The following is an 18607-nucleotide window of genomic DNA, read 5'->3' on the forward strand; positions in this document are numbered from 1 at the left end:
TAATTTTTCAAATTGAATCTGATTTACGCGTAATTTCAAAATGATTTACAGTAAATGACTTTTTAAATCTAAATATATTTATTTAAGTTTAAGAAAATCGGAATTCAACTTAAATTTAAAATTTCACTCTCTCTCTCTCTTCTGTAAAAGTACTAATGAAAATTGTCGATGCTGCATTCTGCAATCTGTAAATAATATCAAATATTTAGGACTATATATCAATTCTAATTTGAAATGGAAAACACATATTAACAGTTTAGTTTAAAAAATTGCGTTTTGTTTTAGTTAAATTTTATCACCTTAAGAATAAATTTCCTTTTAATTTTGTGAAAGCACTATATTACTCCTGGTTTTATTCTTTAATTAATTATAGTGCAATAATGTATGGCGGTGAATATAGAACTAATTTACTTCCTTTAATCTCAGTTCAGAATAAATGTTTCAGGATTATTAATTCTCTAAATATGAATAATTCAAGTATAACTACTACCAATATATATACAAGAATTGATCTATTACCATTTCGCCATAATGTATTTTTTCGTATTTTACTGTATTTACACAACAATAAATTAATATGCAAATTACAAACTAATGTGTCTGGAAGGAGACCAACTGAAATATATGAGATTCCCCACTTTGCAAAAGAAATTTCACTAAAACAGTTTTTTTGCTTAGCACCTAAATTATATAATAAATTACCATTTCAGTTGCAAAATATCCAAATGTTATATCGCTGGGCTTTGCTTTAAAAGCCAGACATCATAATGTATGTGAATGTATAATCAAGTATTTTGGAAATGAAGAAAAACTATGTATTATATTAGGGTATTAAATCTCTGGAAGCAGGTTAAGGTATTATTTCAACCTGGAGCAGGTAATGTTNTGTTTTTTTTTTTTATTTCTATTTTAAATTTATTGTGTTACCTTTCTTTGTCGCCTGAACAGGATTTTCCTCTTGACGACGAATATATTTTCTTTGTATTTATGTGTTTGTTTTTGTTCCCAATAGAGTTGTGATTGTTTGTTTTATAAAAAATAAAAAAAAGCTTTCAAAAACACTGTAAATAAGAATTCTTGCTTTTGCATTTTCCGAAACATTGAAATTTTAGCTTTGCATGAAGTGACTATTTGCAATTAAAATTGTGCCTGAATAACTAAGTTTGTAACAAAATTAACTTAAGCCGTTACAATTGGCAATTTGCACTCTACATTATAGAACTGTTAACGCATATGTAGCCTTATATTATAATTCATTAGAAACTCAAATAATTAAAGCTATAGAAGGTTTTGTTACAAAATGTTATTGATATGCTCCCAACTCCTAACATTACTGCATTATAAAAAAAAATTTTTTCATTTACAAAAAGTAGAAAAGACACATACTGGTTTAATTTCAAATTTTGTTATACTTTTTTTCCCCTTTAACAAACCAGACTAAATTTCACATTCTCATAAATTTGTGTATAATTAATTCTAACGAAAGAGAATAACATTTATGTCTGGTACTCAAAGTATTCTTTTATTCTGATTAAACACTTATTAGACACCTTTCCAAAAATGTGAAATTACTTAATTTCATAATAGACATTTGAAAAATAAAATAATCCATGTGATGAGTTGAAAATACTGGCTATTTGATGTAAAAGAAAGAAAAAAAAATTAATTTACCCACCAAAATTCTGGCAAAACTGTTTTTAAATAGTAATTGCTTAAAAACTTTTTTTAGTTTTTAGAAAGTGTAAATATATTTTAAAGTTTTGTGAATATTTTCTTTGAGCATTGACTTTAAATATTTAAAATTTAATCAGAAATATTTAGGAAAATATTATGTATTTAATGGATCTATTTATTTTTCTATTTGTGTATAAAATATTTATTTGTGCATGTGAATAATTAAAAAATTGCTAATTTAGATGATACAGAGCTTGAAAGGAATAAATTTATTGCCGATATGAAAAATTACCGACCCAATACGGTGAGCTCTATTTAAATAAAAATTTGTGTAAATAAAACTTTTTTTTAATTCTTATAAACAACTTGTTTTTATTTTCTGTAGACAATATTTGAACATGGAGCACTTTCAAAAACTCAAGCCAAACAAGTTATGTTAAAAAAGAGACAAATACATGCTGAAATCCTTAATCAAAAAAGAGTTGCTCATGATGATGATGATGATGAACCCAAAGAAAAAATAGAAAAGGCTGATCAAGAGTATGCGACCGAAAGTGATTTACAAGTAATTTAACTTATATTTAGCTTATGTCTGCATATTTTTGATTTTTTAAAAAAAGGAAGTGTAATGGACTGCCTGCATAGGCTGTTGCAGGCCTGCCAACTTCTATGTTTTTTGTTTAACATTTTATACAGTGGTAAACATTAATGATTGCTAATCATTTTGCCAACATTTTAAAAGCATAAGAAACTGAAACAAAGTGGCGTTGAATATGAACTTATAAATCATTTATGTGTATTGGTGTGGAAAATGAGTTCAAATGAATAAAAAAAATTAGCGCATTAAAGCATAACTAAGGTACCGCTAGAATAAGTTTTTACAAAAAGCGTAGAAAGTTGGCAGCCCTGCTGTTGACTCATTTAATAATCAAGCTTATTGATAACAGTTGCTGCAATTTGCCCGATTCATTGGAAAAGACTCCATTATTTTCTAATCAACCATCTATATTTTAAGATTATTGCAGTGAATACACGTACTTTTAGTCTAATTTGAGGTTAGTGGGTGTATTATTCAGTGCATGGGTGCCACTCTTCAGCCCTGGGAACTAAAATCAGTCTTGAGAAAAATCAATAGATTCAAACCATGTGAGAATACTTTACCTCAACGATCAGTTCAAGTAGGAAGGACGCATTGCTAGCATTATTTTGAGTGACTCATTATAAATCATTTTATGAAAGGTTTATTGCAATTCAATCTGATTGAATAATTATTTGTATATCTCCTGAATACCCTGAACATATGTAGGCGGATTGTAATAAGTCTAAACAATATCAGACTTTTCATTTAGCCTGTGACAATAAAAAATATAGCTTTTAGAACTCGAGAGTATAACAGTTATATTATGGGCAAATATATGTTTTTATTAAAATAAAAAAAATCCAGTGGTAAAGTTTTCTCTTCTAATTTAAGCTGCACTGTAATATTGCTTTTATTTTAAATAGGTATTGCTTTTATGTTAATGGGTTTCATAACACTTATGCCATTATAAGTTTCTTACATTATCTTTCAGATTTTTTCCCAAACTTTTCATTCTTCAAAAAATGTACCAAAGAAGCAAAATAATTTCAAAGATAAAGATCACTATATATCATATGTATCCTCTGAACATTATAAAGAAAAGGGGTAAGAAATCAAATTTGATTTTTATTATTAATGTTGTATTTGTAACTATTATATCTCATTTGTGAATGAATGATAGTGTGTGATTTATCAAACATTGGCCTTTTGATGTTTGTTCCTTTTAATTAAATGCTTTATTTCCTTTTTATGTAATGTTTAATTGATTTAATTTTATTGCTTTAATAGCTTATGCTGCTGTGCATTTGAAGAAAAAAAAACAATGTTAAGGTTTTAGAATAGACTTTCAAGAAAAATGACAATTTTCTATCACTTGCTAGTGGTATATTTTTGAGTGAATATTATAAACTTTTCAGTAAATTATTTTTTTCGATTGCATTGCAGTACTGAAGTAGATTATATTTTCCTATAGTATATCAAAATTTTGTGTCATTAAATCTTAATTTTTTCTTTCGGTTAATGTTTGCATTGTAAATAAATATTACTTTTATTATAAATAGTTTTTAAAATATATTTTTGGATTTCTTTTTCTTTTTTAAATATATTTTTAAATTGCTTTTTAACAATAATAAATAAAAAAAATTATTATTTTTTTTACATATATAATTTAAAGAGTGTTTTTTTTTTTTTTTTNTTTTTTTTTTTTTTTTTTTTTTTTTTTTTTTACTATAAATATGCAAGTGGTTTATATAAATTGCTTCGTTTTTTTTTTTAAAGAATTTAATAGATATTAAAAATTTAACCTCTATGTATTTTTATCTGAAGTAGTTTTATGTCATTTTTATTATTATTATTGTTTTCTTTTTCAAAGGAAGAAAAAAAAAATTTTAAGAAATACCGTAGTTTCACAGAGAAACTGGTATATACTCCCGCCTTTAAAAAGCTTTTCACTGGATACTCCACACCATTGGACTCGCCACGCCGAATTTTACAATACTAGCTCGGATATTAATTACAGGCTTAACACATGCTCTAAATATGCATATATACATAATTTAAATAGTTAAATAAAAACCTATTAAAGGATATTGAATATACAAAAAAAAAAATAGAAACAATCCTAGTATATAAAATAGATTTTATTAACTTTCTAGGTAAAATTAAGCAAACAATTATTTGAAGTTACCCTTAAAGTATGAATAAAATAATCGATATATCAAAAGCCATAAAAATAAGTAATGATTTATATAATTAATGTTTAATTCTCAATAATATGGCAAGACAATTGAATTTTAAACAGGAAATTTTAGGAAAAAAGAAAAAACAGATTGTGTATGTGGCAAGGTAAACCCACAAGAATGTATGAGGGATTAACACAAATTAGTAATTGAATCAATAGAGAAAAGTTACATGTTGTTTATTAAATTGCATTGAAATCGGCCGAATAGTGGTGGTACAGCATTGATACAAACCGAATAACCCCATTGGGTCATAAAATTTTAAATGGTTAAGAGTTAAATAAAGATATGAAAAAAATCATTATTGTGGGTTTACATATAAATCTGTAGATTTGAAAGCATTAAAAACTGATCTACTCACCCTAGGGTTAACATCTTTTAAATATTGATCATCATGAAATAAAGAAGGCGGTTCATAAATCATTGAATGAAAGAAGGAGACATGAAGGAACAAACACTATTTCGTATGGTTTCTGTTTGTTATATCGTAAGTTGACATTAACATGCCACTCAACAATCACACTTTGCTATCAAAAATATGTATACATTGCACTAGAACTTCACAATCCAAACCTCTCCATCAAAAACATGTTGGCACCACAGATAAGGAGGCATTGAAAAAAGGTTTCACAACTCTCTCAGTTTGACATCACAAGAAAAATTTTGTAAAATTCACCAAAAGTGGATGTTGTGTCCTTCCTCAGTCGTGCATCTGCCTTAAGAAAACTCGGTCTCATTGTTAAATAACCAATGAGGGTCAAAATGAAAAAAGGGGGTACAAGGAAGGCCAATGAAAAAAGAGGTGGGCAGTTCACACCTAACCCCTTAAGAAATTATTGGTCGACAGAAGAAATTAGCAATAGATAGCACAACTAACATGTGACAGCTACACCCTCATGTGAAAAGGGGAAGCGAGGTAAGGCTAAAGGTTAAAAATAACGATTTCCGTCCAGTAAGCAATTAAAAGTTCACATACTGTGAGAGGAAAAGAAAATATCACAAGGTTATGGGGACATAAAAATCATATTTTAAAGTGAAGAGCAGAGGGATACAGCTGCAGAAAAAAAAAGTCTCCCACGCTTTTGCAGGCTGCGGAAAGACAGGAGCAAGAGGGTACCAGAAATGGTATCAGGTTACTGATAGTAAAAAATAAGATTGGGGAAAATATCTTAAGGCAGTGCATGACTAAAAAAAGAAAATGTGGTACTAAACAATTATAAATAAATTAATATTGCATAGTTAAAATATAAAACATAATAATACTAAAATATGCAGTATTTAAACATATACATTGTAAATATTGCATATGCGTTGTAAATTGATAACAGATTTAATTATAAATTGAAAGGGCAGGAATCCGTAAACAAGAAATTAAGAGTTAAGAGGCCACAAGTAAAGCAAATTTAAAATATATATATATATTAAGGAGAGTATAACCTTGTGATAATTAACATTATCACAATAGATTTGTTAGTTCATTGTTTATTTCGTGTTCATCCCCATCACTCATACTTTCAGCATCACGTTTCGTTTTGTCCCGGGATGATTTCTGCTTTTTTTTTTTTAAGTCATTTATCACAGTTTCTTTTGCTCTTTTAATTGCTCACAGCTGCTTAAATGCCGCTTTATAACTTTTCCTCTTAATGGGAGACATTTGAAATGTATACAGGGTCTGCGCACCTGGAAAGTCATGAATTTCGGTATTGAACAAAATTTTTCATGATTTAAACTTTTTTTTTAACAAAATATCACGGAAAGTCATGAATTTAGGTCGCTGAAAAATCTAATTTTTAAAATGAAATTTATCCCTCCAGTTTCATGGTATTCCGAATATCTGAATTTGTACTCAGTCATATTTTATTGAAATATAAAAAAAATTTTATCATGTTCTTTCAAAAAGTTAAAGAAAAAATATCATTTTCATATTTCCTAGAAAAAACAAGGGAGAAGCATTAGTTTTACAGCTGACGTTATCACTGGCACCACCCTAATTTTCTTCATACATTCCGTTCTGATTTATGCTTCTCCACTCCATTCCCTACACTCAACAACTGTTCATACGGCAGAAGGTTCTCTTGTGGATAGCAGCTTTCAAAACATGATTCCAAGAAAGGAGGGGGGAGTTCCAAGTGCGCTGACCATTTTTTGAAGTAACATTCGGCATGAAAAAATAAATAAAAAGTACTAGTAAGGGGGGGAAAAAATAATGATGAAATTTCCAGTATGGCTTCTAAAAAGCAAGATATTCTAAAGAAGGAAGAAAAAAAAGTAATACTATTTAGGATGCAGCGTTAGATACGCCTTCCAACTGAATTTCGACATTTTAAATAAATAATGCCGTGACATATCTCCGCGAAATTATGGTGTGTAGCAAAAGGTGTAGGGAAAACATGTTAGGGTCAGTTATTTTGTTCATTTGAAATATAATATATTCTGGCTTCTAATCAACTCATATCTATAATAAAATTTCATTTTCTTAGTCTAGGTTTAGAGTCAACTTTTGAGCGCCAAGCAGCAAGTGCTGTATTAGATCTTACTGGTGATGATGATCAAACGTCCGGAAAAATTAAAAGTTCTAAAAAAAAGTGGTATGTGTTTAAGACTTGCTCTTAATTTAATAACTAAAATATTCTTATACAACTTTATTGCTATTAGTTACTACATTAGATATTAGGCTACAGCTATGTATGTTTAATGTCTAATGTAGTAACTAATGTGATTATTTTGTATTTTAGTTTTATTTCATTTTTACAGTGAATAAATTTGAATTATTTCCATTCATTTTCATGCTCTTGATAAATATTATTTGAAATGTCATAACTCTGTATCAAACATATGTGCTTGTTAAATATTTCTTTATCTGTTATGACTTCTATATTTTCCTTTATATATTATGCTTAAAATGAAGAAAAAGATTTGCTGGATTTAAAAGCCCAAACTTAAAAACAAAATTATATCGAGAAATGGGTAGCAAGATAGATATTACCGACTACTAATCAATGACCCCTTACACTGCTACAGGGACAGCTTCTCCCAACATCTGCTTTTATCAACACATACAAAATGACTTATCAGGCTGTACATGAAATTATAAGCGGAAAGAAAAAATATTGAACTGAGGAAAAGAAACATATTACTTGTCCTGATTTTTAAAAAAAGTTGTTTTTTCCCAAATTTTGGCAAAAAATAGTTGCCATAGTTACCTTTTTTGTCAAATTAGTTGCCAGTGGCAGCCCTGCATATTGATTGTTACAATTATTATTCTTTATTTTTTTAACAAGCATATTTAATAAAAATGAAACATTAAAAAAAATATATTCAACTAAATTACGTAACACAATAATAATCATATTATTTAAAATATTCAAACATGCTGCAAAAATTTTAGACTGAAAAGCTAAACTTTGCGTCGTAACATAAAACATCAGAAACATACCTATGAACATTTATTAAAATTAAACTATAATGCAAATTGTAATTATCACATTAAATAAAGTATGAATTAAATTTTTGAAAAAGTATTTTTTGTACAATTGCACTTGAAAGTTAGTTTATACTGTTAGTTATTTCAAAATGAACTCTCTTACTAAATTCATATTTCTTCTCTTATTGAACACGAAATTCAAAAATTTTATATTCTAAAAAAACTGTCATTTTACTTAAAATTAACTTGTGTTAACCATATCTAAAATTTGTGATAGTTTAATTTTTATTTGAATTCAAATCACTTGAAATAAATTCAAATTGTACTAATAGATCCATTCAAATTTTTGAAACAAGTAGTCTCTCCCTTTCACAATATTAGATTTCATCTTTTAGTAAAGTTTTCTCTTTATTCAAAAGTCATAAAAATTCTGTAACAATAAATTGGGTGAAATAGAAATAGCTTAAAAATTTAGACTTGAGGAACAAGATAGATATGTCCGTTATCAAAATTGCGAGAATCCATCAATTGCTGCTCTTTATTTGAATCTTGGGGGAAATGTTAATTTCGACAATAATTTTTTTTTTTTTTCTTTTTTCAATTTACAATTTATAACAGTAGTAGTAGGTTAAAGGAAGAAATGATTTTATTAAGTTTTTTTAAAAGGTAATACGACATTTCTAAGAGATTGAATTAATATTACTCCCATTTAACTTTTTTCTCTTTTTCATATAATATCAATAAAACATTTTAAATTTCTATTAAACATTCTAATATAGTTTATAAATGGGTATAAAGGATTTTCATGGATCCTTTTGATACCTGATTGATAATTCAGCATGCCCACTCTCCAAATAAAACTATAATTCCTTCAGAGTAAAAATAGAAAAATTTCTCAAATTGTCATCATTAAAACTAACATAATTTTAAGAAGAACAACACAGAAGCCTGTAAAAAAGGATTTTGCAACAATTGTGATAATCTTAATAGATTTCTTTCCTTTTTTGTACATATTTTAATCTTCATTTTATCATGTTACAATCACTAAAATTTTAAAAAATAGCACTTATCTAATACAATGCTTATAACCTATTTTTTTAAGTAATCCGTAACTTGCTGTACTCATAAAATGAAAAAGAATCATACGATTTTAATTTAAATTAATAGAGTTTATATTGCACATAGGATTTCTTTTTTTTTAAATAAATAAATTTCACAAAATAGCAATGTTTTAAAGGGAAAAAATGGCATAAAATATGTTACACTTTCATGGATTGCTCAATGCTATTCCCCCCAATAAAAAAAATATGTGCAACGAGAACTACATTAATTTTGAACTTTGTGTCAAAATTTGAAGTAAATAATTGCATTAGTAAGGGAAATATAGTTTTGAGTAAATTGTGTTTAAAGTTTTGTGATCAATATTCCATATAAATATACAAAATTTTGAAACTATATTGGGTCCACAATGTACTTCTTCCCCATCGTGTTCAACAGTCAGGGGTGTTCGTGTTCCGAGTGTACCCTGGAATTCTAAGGTTTTGGTTTCAGGTATAAAAACTAGAAGCAGAATGTGATTTTTCACGAATATCATGGTATTCCGCATATCTCAAGTCATTAGTTTGCGGACTTCTGCAAATCAAAAACTTGTACTCAAACGAAATTTTTGCAGAGTTTCTCAATCTAAAATTTAAATTTAGAAATTTTTTTGTTTGGCGAATTATGCCATTTTAAATATTTGGAATCTGCTAATATGGCGATTTTTCGTATGATTTTAATATCAAACATCAGTTTTCCTATTTACCTGATTTAAAAGTTGCTCGCTGCGATTTACTCAATTTTAAAACCCTACATCGCGATATGTATTTACGCTATTTTAAAATCCAATATGGAAATATGTATTTACTCTTTTGTAAAATAAGATCGATTTTTGTATTTATGCACGATTTAAATTCTACTTATTGCGATTCGTATTCACGAGATTTAAAAATCTAGTATCATGCTTTGTATTTTCGCGTTTTATAAAATCCAATATCAGGATTTTTATCAGAATTAAGTTGTATTTTTAATGAGTAGTATATAGGTGTGATATTCTTCATTGGAAGGAATTTAATTATAAATCTTAGCTCGAAAATTGCGTTAAATATGAAACTTGTATTACGTAATATTACATTATAACGCATATAAAAATTATTAAAGCCAAATACAGCTGCAAATTCAAAATTTTTTATTGAAAGTACCATTCATTCTTTTTCTTACATGATGAAAATAAATTATTTCAATAAAATAGTTAAAATAATATCATTTTACTAAAATGTTTTGATAGAAGTGAGCAAATCTATTAATCAATTGAGAACACAGGTTCACTTGCTCATACATGTGATATATTATGTTGTGTCTTTTTATGAATATTAATTCAATATTTGGTACAATAATCTTAAAATGATAAATTATCAAAAAAGGCAGATGCTTCAGCTTAAAAAATTTTAGGTTCGTTTTTATACACAGTGTGAAGTATCATTTTTTAGAAAATTAATTCATATTGAAGCGTAAAAATTCTAAAAAATATGTTAAAAGGGGACTATTCTGGAGGCTATTTTTTCACATTTGAAAAAAACTAAAGCGACTATTTGAGATCAATTGCAGTCTCGCATATGGGACATTCAAAGTGAACATATAAACTTAACAGAACTAATTCTTATGTTAAATATTAACAATGCATTTGTTCCACTTTAAAAAATAAGTAGTTTTAAAAAATTATTTAATTCCTTATTGATATTCCTTCTATAATTTAATTTTATTGACTTTATTTTACATTATAATGAAAACAATTATTTAAAAAAAATTTAGTATCTTTTAAAATGAAATGATTAATAGAACACAAATTATTTGAATGTGACAATTTCAATCAGTCATTTTTTGTTAATTAATATTGCGTAACAATTTTTTCAACCCCCAAGCCTTTTACAAGCCCCATGAAATGGGTGGATGTTGACCAGCTCATCTATTAAAAAAGTCTCCACGCCAGATTTATTTTTAAGCTAACATCATATTAAAAGCCTACATTGCATTTATAAATCTTTTTCTTTTAAAAGGGCACTGTTATTTATGTTTTAAAAAAATTTGATTTATACATAGTTATGATAGCCAATCAATGAATTTGTGATGGTAACAAATTTAATGTATTAATAGGGATAGAAAAAAGAAAAGGTTTGTGGGTGACAGTGGTTTAGAGAAGTCAAAGAAAATGAAAACCGAAAGTGGTGCATGGATACCCAAGAGCTATAAATCTGATCTGTATCCTTTAACTATATTTCTTATGATGAAAAACTTTATTTTTGATCTCATATGATTTTGTTTATGTATTTTTGTTAAAATGTTTGCATCTTTATTAAGTATTTGACGTGATATGTAATATCCATTTATTTATTTATTTTTTTTTTAATATGCAAATTATGGGAGTGTTGTGTGGAACTTTCTATTGATTTGAACTGCTATTGTTATCGTATCGCCGACTAATAATGATTCTTTAGCTAAAGTTGTATACCTTCACCTCCTATTTCTTGCCATAGGTTTTCAGATGGATTTGGTATGAATGGTTAAAAGATCTTAATTCTAATTTAGTGTTGATTTTAGTATATTTTATTTTTTATTTAATAATTATGTTTTTGTTTCTGTGTCCTGTTTTTTTTTAATTTGATTCTGAAAATGTCAATCTATTTAACATTTGGTATTACCATTTCTAAATTCCTTAATTCCACTAGTTTTATTAAAATCACTATGTTAAAAATATATGCTTGAAAGCTCATAAAATATAATGGTTCCAATGGATATAACATTTTTAATTATTTAGCTCTAATATTAATGAATCACTGTTAAATTAAAAACATCTAATTTAGCTTTGATTATAGAGAAATGGTTGCAGTTTAATGGAGTGATCATTGAGGCGTGATGACACATTTTTTTCGCATACTGTTCAATATATAAGGTGCATAATGTTGCAATAGATATTTTGAATTCAATTTCTTAATGCTGTAAATGTAACTAAAACTGTGATCATTATGATAATAATAAATATATCATTCAATAATAAATATTTAATTTAGAATAAAAAAAAAATTAGAAATGAACTAATAAATCTAGCTAAGTGCTGTAAACAATAATTACCTCGTATATAATGTCACTGGCTTGCAAAAATTTTAATTTTTTTCCCCGTTATCAGGATTAATTCTTAATAAAAAAATAAAAATAACAAATTGAAAAATTTTTGTTATGCTTGGCTTTTTATGGATTATTGATTTTTTATTTAAATTATTTCGTCTGACATAATTTGAAAAAAAAAATTAAGAGCTAAACTTAATTTGGATAATTTCTTAAATTTTATGCCGATTCTTGGTGGTCAGTTTGGGCTTTTAAAGTGGTTAAATATTATCTCTTCAATACAAGCAAAATAATGAGAAAAAATACTTATAGTAGAGGTTTTTTATATTTTCACTCTTTTTTTTTTTTTCTTTTTTTCCTTTCTACTAACTAACTTACGGTGGAAACTATTTATTTAATAATAATAATACTGAATGACATCATTCCGTGACTATTCATCCGGCCATGGCACCCACCCTCTCAGATTCTCATGAAAATTTGTACAATTAAAGAATTTTTCGAAGCTTATTTAAAAAATATGAAAGATATCCAATATAGTTAAAGGATTCAAAGTTACAAGTATTTATTTATTTTTTTCCAAAATGGCTCATTTGCTGCCATTTTAATTCCCACTGTAACTTATCTCATATGTATCCCAGAATATAATTATTATTTTCTTTAGTTCAGATTAAAATAATCTGTCATTTAAACATAATTTTAAACAAATAGGTGCCCTGCTTGTTTAGTAAATAGGTATGTTTTGCAGTGTTTTTTAATCAAAGAAGTTGAGTAACTTAAGCAGTTGATTTTGCACTTCTCTCCCCCTTAGAAGTTACAGCGAACTAAAGCAAAATTTCTGTTGTCAAATTTTAATCTGCAGAAAATTTGTCATTTTGATTGATATTAACTCAAAAACATGCAATGCAGGTGATTTTACATCTATGAATCTTTTTTTTTTTTTTTTTCCTTTTGTAGAAAAATATTTTTTACACTGTTTGTCCTCTAAAGTATCAGACTCGTCGTTGAACATCCTTGTTCTTCCTATTGTGATGTAAGTGTCAATTGCACAAAAAATATTTGTAATAAAAAAAAACCAAAGGCTATCTCTTTTTGAATACTGATATGAAAGGGATGGGCCATTTATCATTTTAATGTTACTCCTGAAAAAAGTGCTATTCATATTTTGTTTTGCCTAAATTGTATACTACTTTAATACCACAATCTGTAAAAATCTCCAAATTTACTAGCACTTTTCTTTAAAGTATAAAAAGTCTTTTTCAAAAAGTCATGTACTCCCCCTATTCAATTTTTTTTTATTCCATGTCAAATATTTCGATGTTAGTCATCACTTTCAATAATGTTTGACTAACAATTTTTTTTGATATTGAAAGTGATAAACGATTCACATGAAGTCGGATACTTAAGGTTATTAAACTCTGCTGATCATAAAACCGCAAATTAGACCTACTTTCTCAACAAATAACATTTATTTGTATGAAATTAAGTTTAAATGACAGGTTACTGTATTTTGAACAGAAACAAAAATATTGTTCTGGGACAATATAAAGTGTTCAAAATCTGAAATGATTGGTGCCATTTTTAAAAAATTCTGTATAATTTGACTTGGAATGACCCATTTCCTTTCCCATCAGTTCACCTTTAGTGTAAAAAACGATAAAAATAAATAATATTATCTCTTAGTTTGAGGTAACTTTACTTTTGGGTAACTAAGTTTTTTTTTTAAATATTATACATCAAATCAAGTTTGGTTTAAACGTTCTGAGTCAGATAGTGTCCTGTTTTAAAATGCTTCAACATAATCAAAATAAAATAAAGATTTTTAAAAAAATACAACTTTCAGCCTGTAAACTTAATTTATTGGTATGGTGTTGATTAAAAACAAAAATACATTTTGTGAAAAAAATTTTAAAATTCAGCTTTACTGAGTTAAAAGACAGTTTTTCTAACATATCCTTCATTTTTTAATGAGAAATTCTTGAATTTTTGTTACAATTATATTCGAAAAAATTTATAGCATTGATTTTTGTTCCCAGTTTAAAAATGTGTTTATAAAGTTACCTCACTTACGTTGCCATAAATTATTTTTGTTTCAATTTCATAGAGGGCGCCACTGAAAATTTAAATTTATTTTCTTAACTAGTAGAAATTAAAATTAGGTATGAAAATTCAGCTATGCCTGATAACTTTTAACCTTTCTGATCGTTTTATTATTTTCAGAAAGATTTTGAAAACGCAAATCGAAGCATTATTGAATTAAGAACTAAAAATAATAAGAAAAACTAATCCATTTAATGAGCAGGCAAGTAAACTTTTATCTTTGTCAATAGATGGCGCCATAGTCACTTCTTTAAAATGATGATGATATAATGAATGCAAAAAAAAATATACTTTTATTTTCTGAGATATGAAAACAATTCATGACATTGTGAAAACGCAAAATACATTGTTTTTTAAAATTAATTAAAGAAATAATAAAATGAACTTAAACATAGTTCTGGTCTAAAATTATTTTTTCTTTTATAAACTGTTTCACGTATTTTGATACCTTCTACAAAAAAAAATTTGAAGATTTTCCATTTTTTTTTAAATAAAAAGAGAATCTGCTCTAAATGAGTTACTAAAGAAAAAATAATTAGTTTGTTACTCAAAATGACACAAATGTTCAATTACTTATTAAACTATCAATAAGATCTCCTATCTCAGTGCAATGAAAAGATTATCAAAAAAGCCTTAAAAAAATTTATTAAAAGTTTTTATTTATAGTCACAATCTCAAGAATCGGGGGACTCTATCCCCTCCCTATATATGCGTGTGTATTATATATATTATTTTATGGTGTTTAATTTTTATTCTGTTTCGCTTTTTTTTTTTTTTTTTTTTTTTTTTTTTTTTTTTTTTTTTAACTGTTTTTTATTATTCTGTTCACAGTGACATATGAAACCAAAAATTTTCCCATGGAGACCGGAATAGGGAAGGGAGAATGAGTGGGGATATTATTTGGTGGCAGAAATGTTAAAACTCAGTTTTTTTTAAATTCAGGCACAAATTTCTATGTATGTTTTTTTTTATTGTAAATTAAATGACACAAATATAGTTTTAGAAGGAGCTGTGTAACCTTTTAGAAAAAGCCCTGTTATGTGGTCTGTGTCGATACTAAACACTTATTTTGTTTTCTATCTCAGTTCATAATTGTTGACTTAACGGATGATAGTTATAAAAAATGGCAAGAAAAGAATAAAGTGAAATACCAACAAGATGAGAGTGAGAGTGACACAGATGCTAGAAAAGTTTCGCACTTCAGAGGTGAGTGTATCTTATGAGACCTATTGGATAACGTTGATACAATGTATCACTGAAAAGTGAATGCATTAAGATGACACGAATGCATTACAAAACAATTTCTCTGTAAAATTGAATTGGCCCTTTTTTAATGCTGATTCAATTCGGAGCCACGTTTATGGTAGTTTTACGGCACGTTACGTAATAAATATATATTATTTCAGATTTGTTACGTTGAGATTAATGGTATGCAAAAATTGATAAAAAATATATTTCTTTTATATAATAGTTGAAAAAAAATTTTAATTGTCACAATTTTTTAAAAAATTCACACATATGAGTTTCTTTTATGCTTACTTTATTAGTTTTAATTGCTTTCTCCTAAGCTACATATTTCTAATTAATAAAAGTGTAGAGAAAAAAAAATGGATTAGAAACCTTACACATTGTACCAAAGGTCATACTTACATTAAAGTATGTGTGGCGTAACTACCACTACGAAAATTAAACATCAATTCACTGGTATATAAGACATGCTAACTTGATTCAATCATGAGGTACCTTTTGATAGATGAAAGTTGGCATGGTCGATAACTCCGCTCCCACATATGTTATTTTGCAAATAGTATTTTATTTTTAAAAAGGCATTATTTTCTTTCTTTTTTTAATTAATAAAGAAATATTTTGTTATAAAGTAAATTGGAAAGTAGAGGAAAATATATTTATAATTTCCTTCTCAGTAAAGTTTTAAAAAAATTGGTTTATTTGTTTTGAAAAAGATCTAATAGCAATCTGTACAAAAAGGAATCCATTTAAACGAAATCAAATAAAAATACTTTAAATTTTAAAAAGTTTTTTTTATTGCTTTAAAACACAAAATGAATGATATTGTTTTGAAATATATATTTTACTAGTCAGCAATATTTATTAAATCTTTCCCCTTTTTTTGCCTTAAGCATTACTGAAATTATTTAAATGAAATTAAATTCATTTAAGTAATTATACTGTGATATTTATTTGCAGGTGCAGTAAAGGGAGGAGGGATGAAGGGTAAGAAATCAAATAAACCCCCAAGAAGGGAACTGAAAAATAAAGAAGAAATCTTAAAAGCAAGAAACAGAACAGAAAGATTACAGAGTCACGCCAAGAAGAAGCGTCAACTGAAAATGAATAGGAGAAAAAAATAACCTTCCATTAAAATGCATTCTGTTGATTGTAAATAAATTTATTTTTAACTTGTTTTTATGTCTGCCTTTTTATTAAACAAGTCTTATCTGAAAAGAAAGAGATCCAAACATTTTTTCTTCAAAAAAGGGATGAAATGAATTCGAAGTCAATTTATTCCTTCAATAAATAAGTAGATAGCCATTTATAATTATTATTTTAATTTTTAAAAAAATCAAGTATAAAATAGGTATTTATACAGTTCATTAACTTTTACACAAATTAAACGGACGATTCGTTTCGTGCCTTTGTATCCGAATTTAATGTCATTCAATAACACTTTGTTGTATTGAGGTTAATACTCGATATTGCTTCATTTAGATTTCAAATCTTACGCTAGTTTTGCTTCTGAGGCTACCTATTTTATAAATGTTATTTTTCGTCGAAGTGCGCAAGTTTAAAAGCGTTATTCATAACAGGGTCGCTTAAAAAATTACTTCTAAACCTATGCCCCAAAATTTCCAAAAACGACCTGTTCTAGGGCACAGGAAGCATTAATATATGTATTATAATAGGGAAGCGATCTTAGCGGCGCATGACGACATTTCCGACCATGGGTTTTATGCAATCCTGATGGTGTCTCCTAACCTAGAAGTTTGTTGCAGAATTTATGCGACTCCCTTTTATATGTTGCATTTTAAATTTGCACACTTAGACAAAAAATGGATTAAAATATCTTTTTTTTTTAAGCTGTATTTTGGAGAGAAAAACCTATATTGCAGATTTAAAATCAGCTGTACTAAAGTGTTAGAGAAAAATCACAACAGAAATGTGTTCTCCAGTGTCATTATTCGAAAGTAATTAGAAAGATTTAAAAAAAAAATACTAATGTACCAGGATTAATTTGAAGTTGAAAAGAAACAATGCTTTCCATATTTTTAATTATAAATACGTATAATTATGTATAGAATTTAATTGTGTTATAAATAATGTGTCAATTAACAATAGTCGCTTATTGGGTTAATGTTCTAAAAATGATGAATTATTTCAAATTGAAACAATTTTAAAAAATAGCTAGTTAAAAAATGAATGTTACATTACAATTAGTGTAATTATTAAAATTTAGAACTACATAGGAGTACATGTCATTTTGTAAATTAGTATGAAATGGGGAAAGTTCCGCAAACTTTCAATGAATCCTTGTATGTGAATTTTTAAAAATACGTATACATCATTCGAATAAGTAATTCCTTACATTGAATTCTGACTCAACGGCTCGAATCGAATCCATAATTAAAGTCGTACAAGTTCTAACGATGCGTAATTTTTTTTTTATTTCGTTCGCTAAAAATACTAAAATCTTATTTTTTTTAAAACTGCTACTTAATATTTTTAAATAAAATTTCTTTCAGCTTTTGTCTTAATAGTAATTCTGTGTTTAACTATATGCAGTAACTGTATGCAAGATTTTTTTTTATCGAGTGGAGGAAGTAGTTGCTAAAAAACAATAATGGAAAAAAAATTCTTTAATTTGTCTTTATTAAGAGATTTTAATTTGAAGTAAAAAAGACTTTTTAATAAAATATTTTAATCTGGCATCTTACTTAGTGTGATATCTGTGGCATCCCTTTTAATAGGCTTACAAAATGCATAACTTTATTGAAGAAAAAAAAAGATTTTAATATCAATAAAAGAACGATTACTTGATGCATTTAATAATCAGGCCATTTTCAATCGAGTATTTCGATAGAATTAAAAATAAATTCTCGCAAAAAGTATATTTCGATACTAATGTAATTAAAATGTTGCGAGTTCAGTTATTTAGTTAAAAAGAAGTATTTGAAATGGAAAATGTTCCTCCTTCTTCTCATTGGCACGACAGCCCAGGATGGGCCTTGGCCTTCTCAACAAGCCTATGCCAAGACATTCTTCCCATAGCCAAGGTTCTCCAGTTTATTATCTTTAAAACTTGAAGGTCCTTTTCAATGCAGTCTAAAAATCTTAAGTTTGGCCGTCCTCTTTTTCTTGTAACTGTTGGCCTGGCACAGAAAACTTTTTTGGTTGTCCCGCTATCCTCCATTCTTATCA

The 18607-nt window shown here is 27.0% G+C and overlaps 1 protein-coding gene across 3 annotated transcripts in view; it reads left to right on the forward strand.

Annotated features, from left to right (window-relative positions):
* Window positions 1-16596, forward strand: part of LOC107442951 (ATP-dependent RNA helicase DDX54) — a 44047-nt gene extending 27451 nt beyond the window's left edge. For all 3 annotated transcript variants that reach the window (XM_071179132.1, XM_071179134.1, XM_071179133.1), the window contains 7 exons: window positions 1917-1978; window positions 2060-2239; window positions 3246-3358; window positions 6972-7079; window positions 11108-11212; window positions 15288-15379; window positions 16379-16596. In XM_071179132.1, coding sequence (XP_071035233.1) covers window positions 1917-1978; window positions 2060-2239; window positions 3246-3358; window positions 6972-7079; window positions 11108-11212; window positions 15288-15379; window positions 16379-16542 — 824 coding nt within the window. In that variant the 3' untranslated portion in view covers window positions 16543-16596. The remainder of the gene's footprint in view (window positions 1-1916; window positions 1979-2059; window positions 2240-3245; window positions 3359-6971; window positions 7080-11107; window positions 11213-15287; window positions 15380-16378) is intronic.
* The last annotated feature ends 2011 nt before the right edge of the window (window positions 16597-18607 follow it).

The sequence above is a fragment of the Parasteatoda tepidariorum genome, chromosome 3, assembly GCF_043381705.1.
Source record: "Parasteatoda tepidariorum isolate YZ-2023 chromosome 3, CAS_Ptep_4.0, whole genome shotgun sequence".
Taxonomy (NCBI): Eukaryota; Metazoa; Arthropoda; class Arachnida; order Araneae; family Theridiidae; genus Parasteatoda; species Parasteatoda tepidariorum.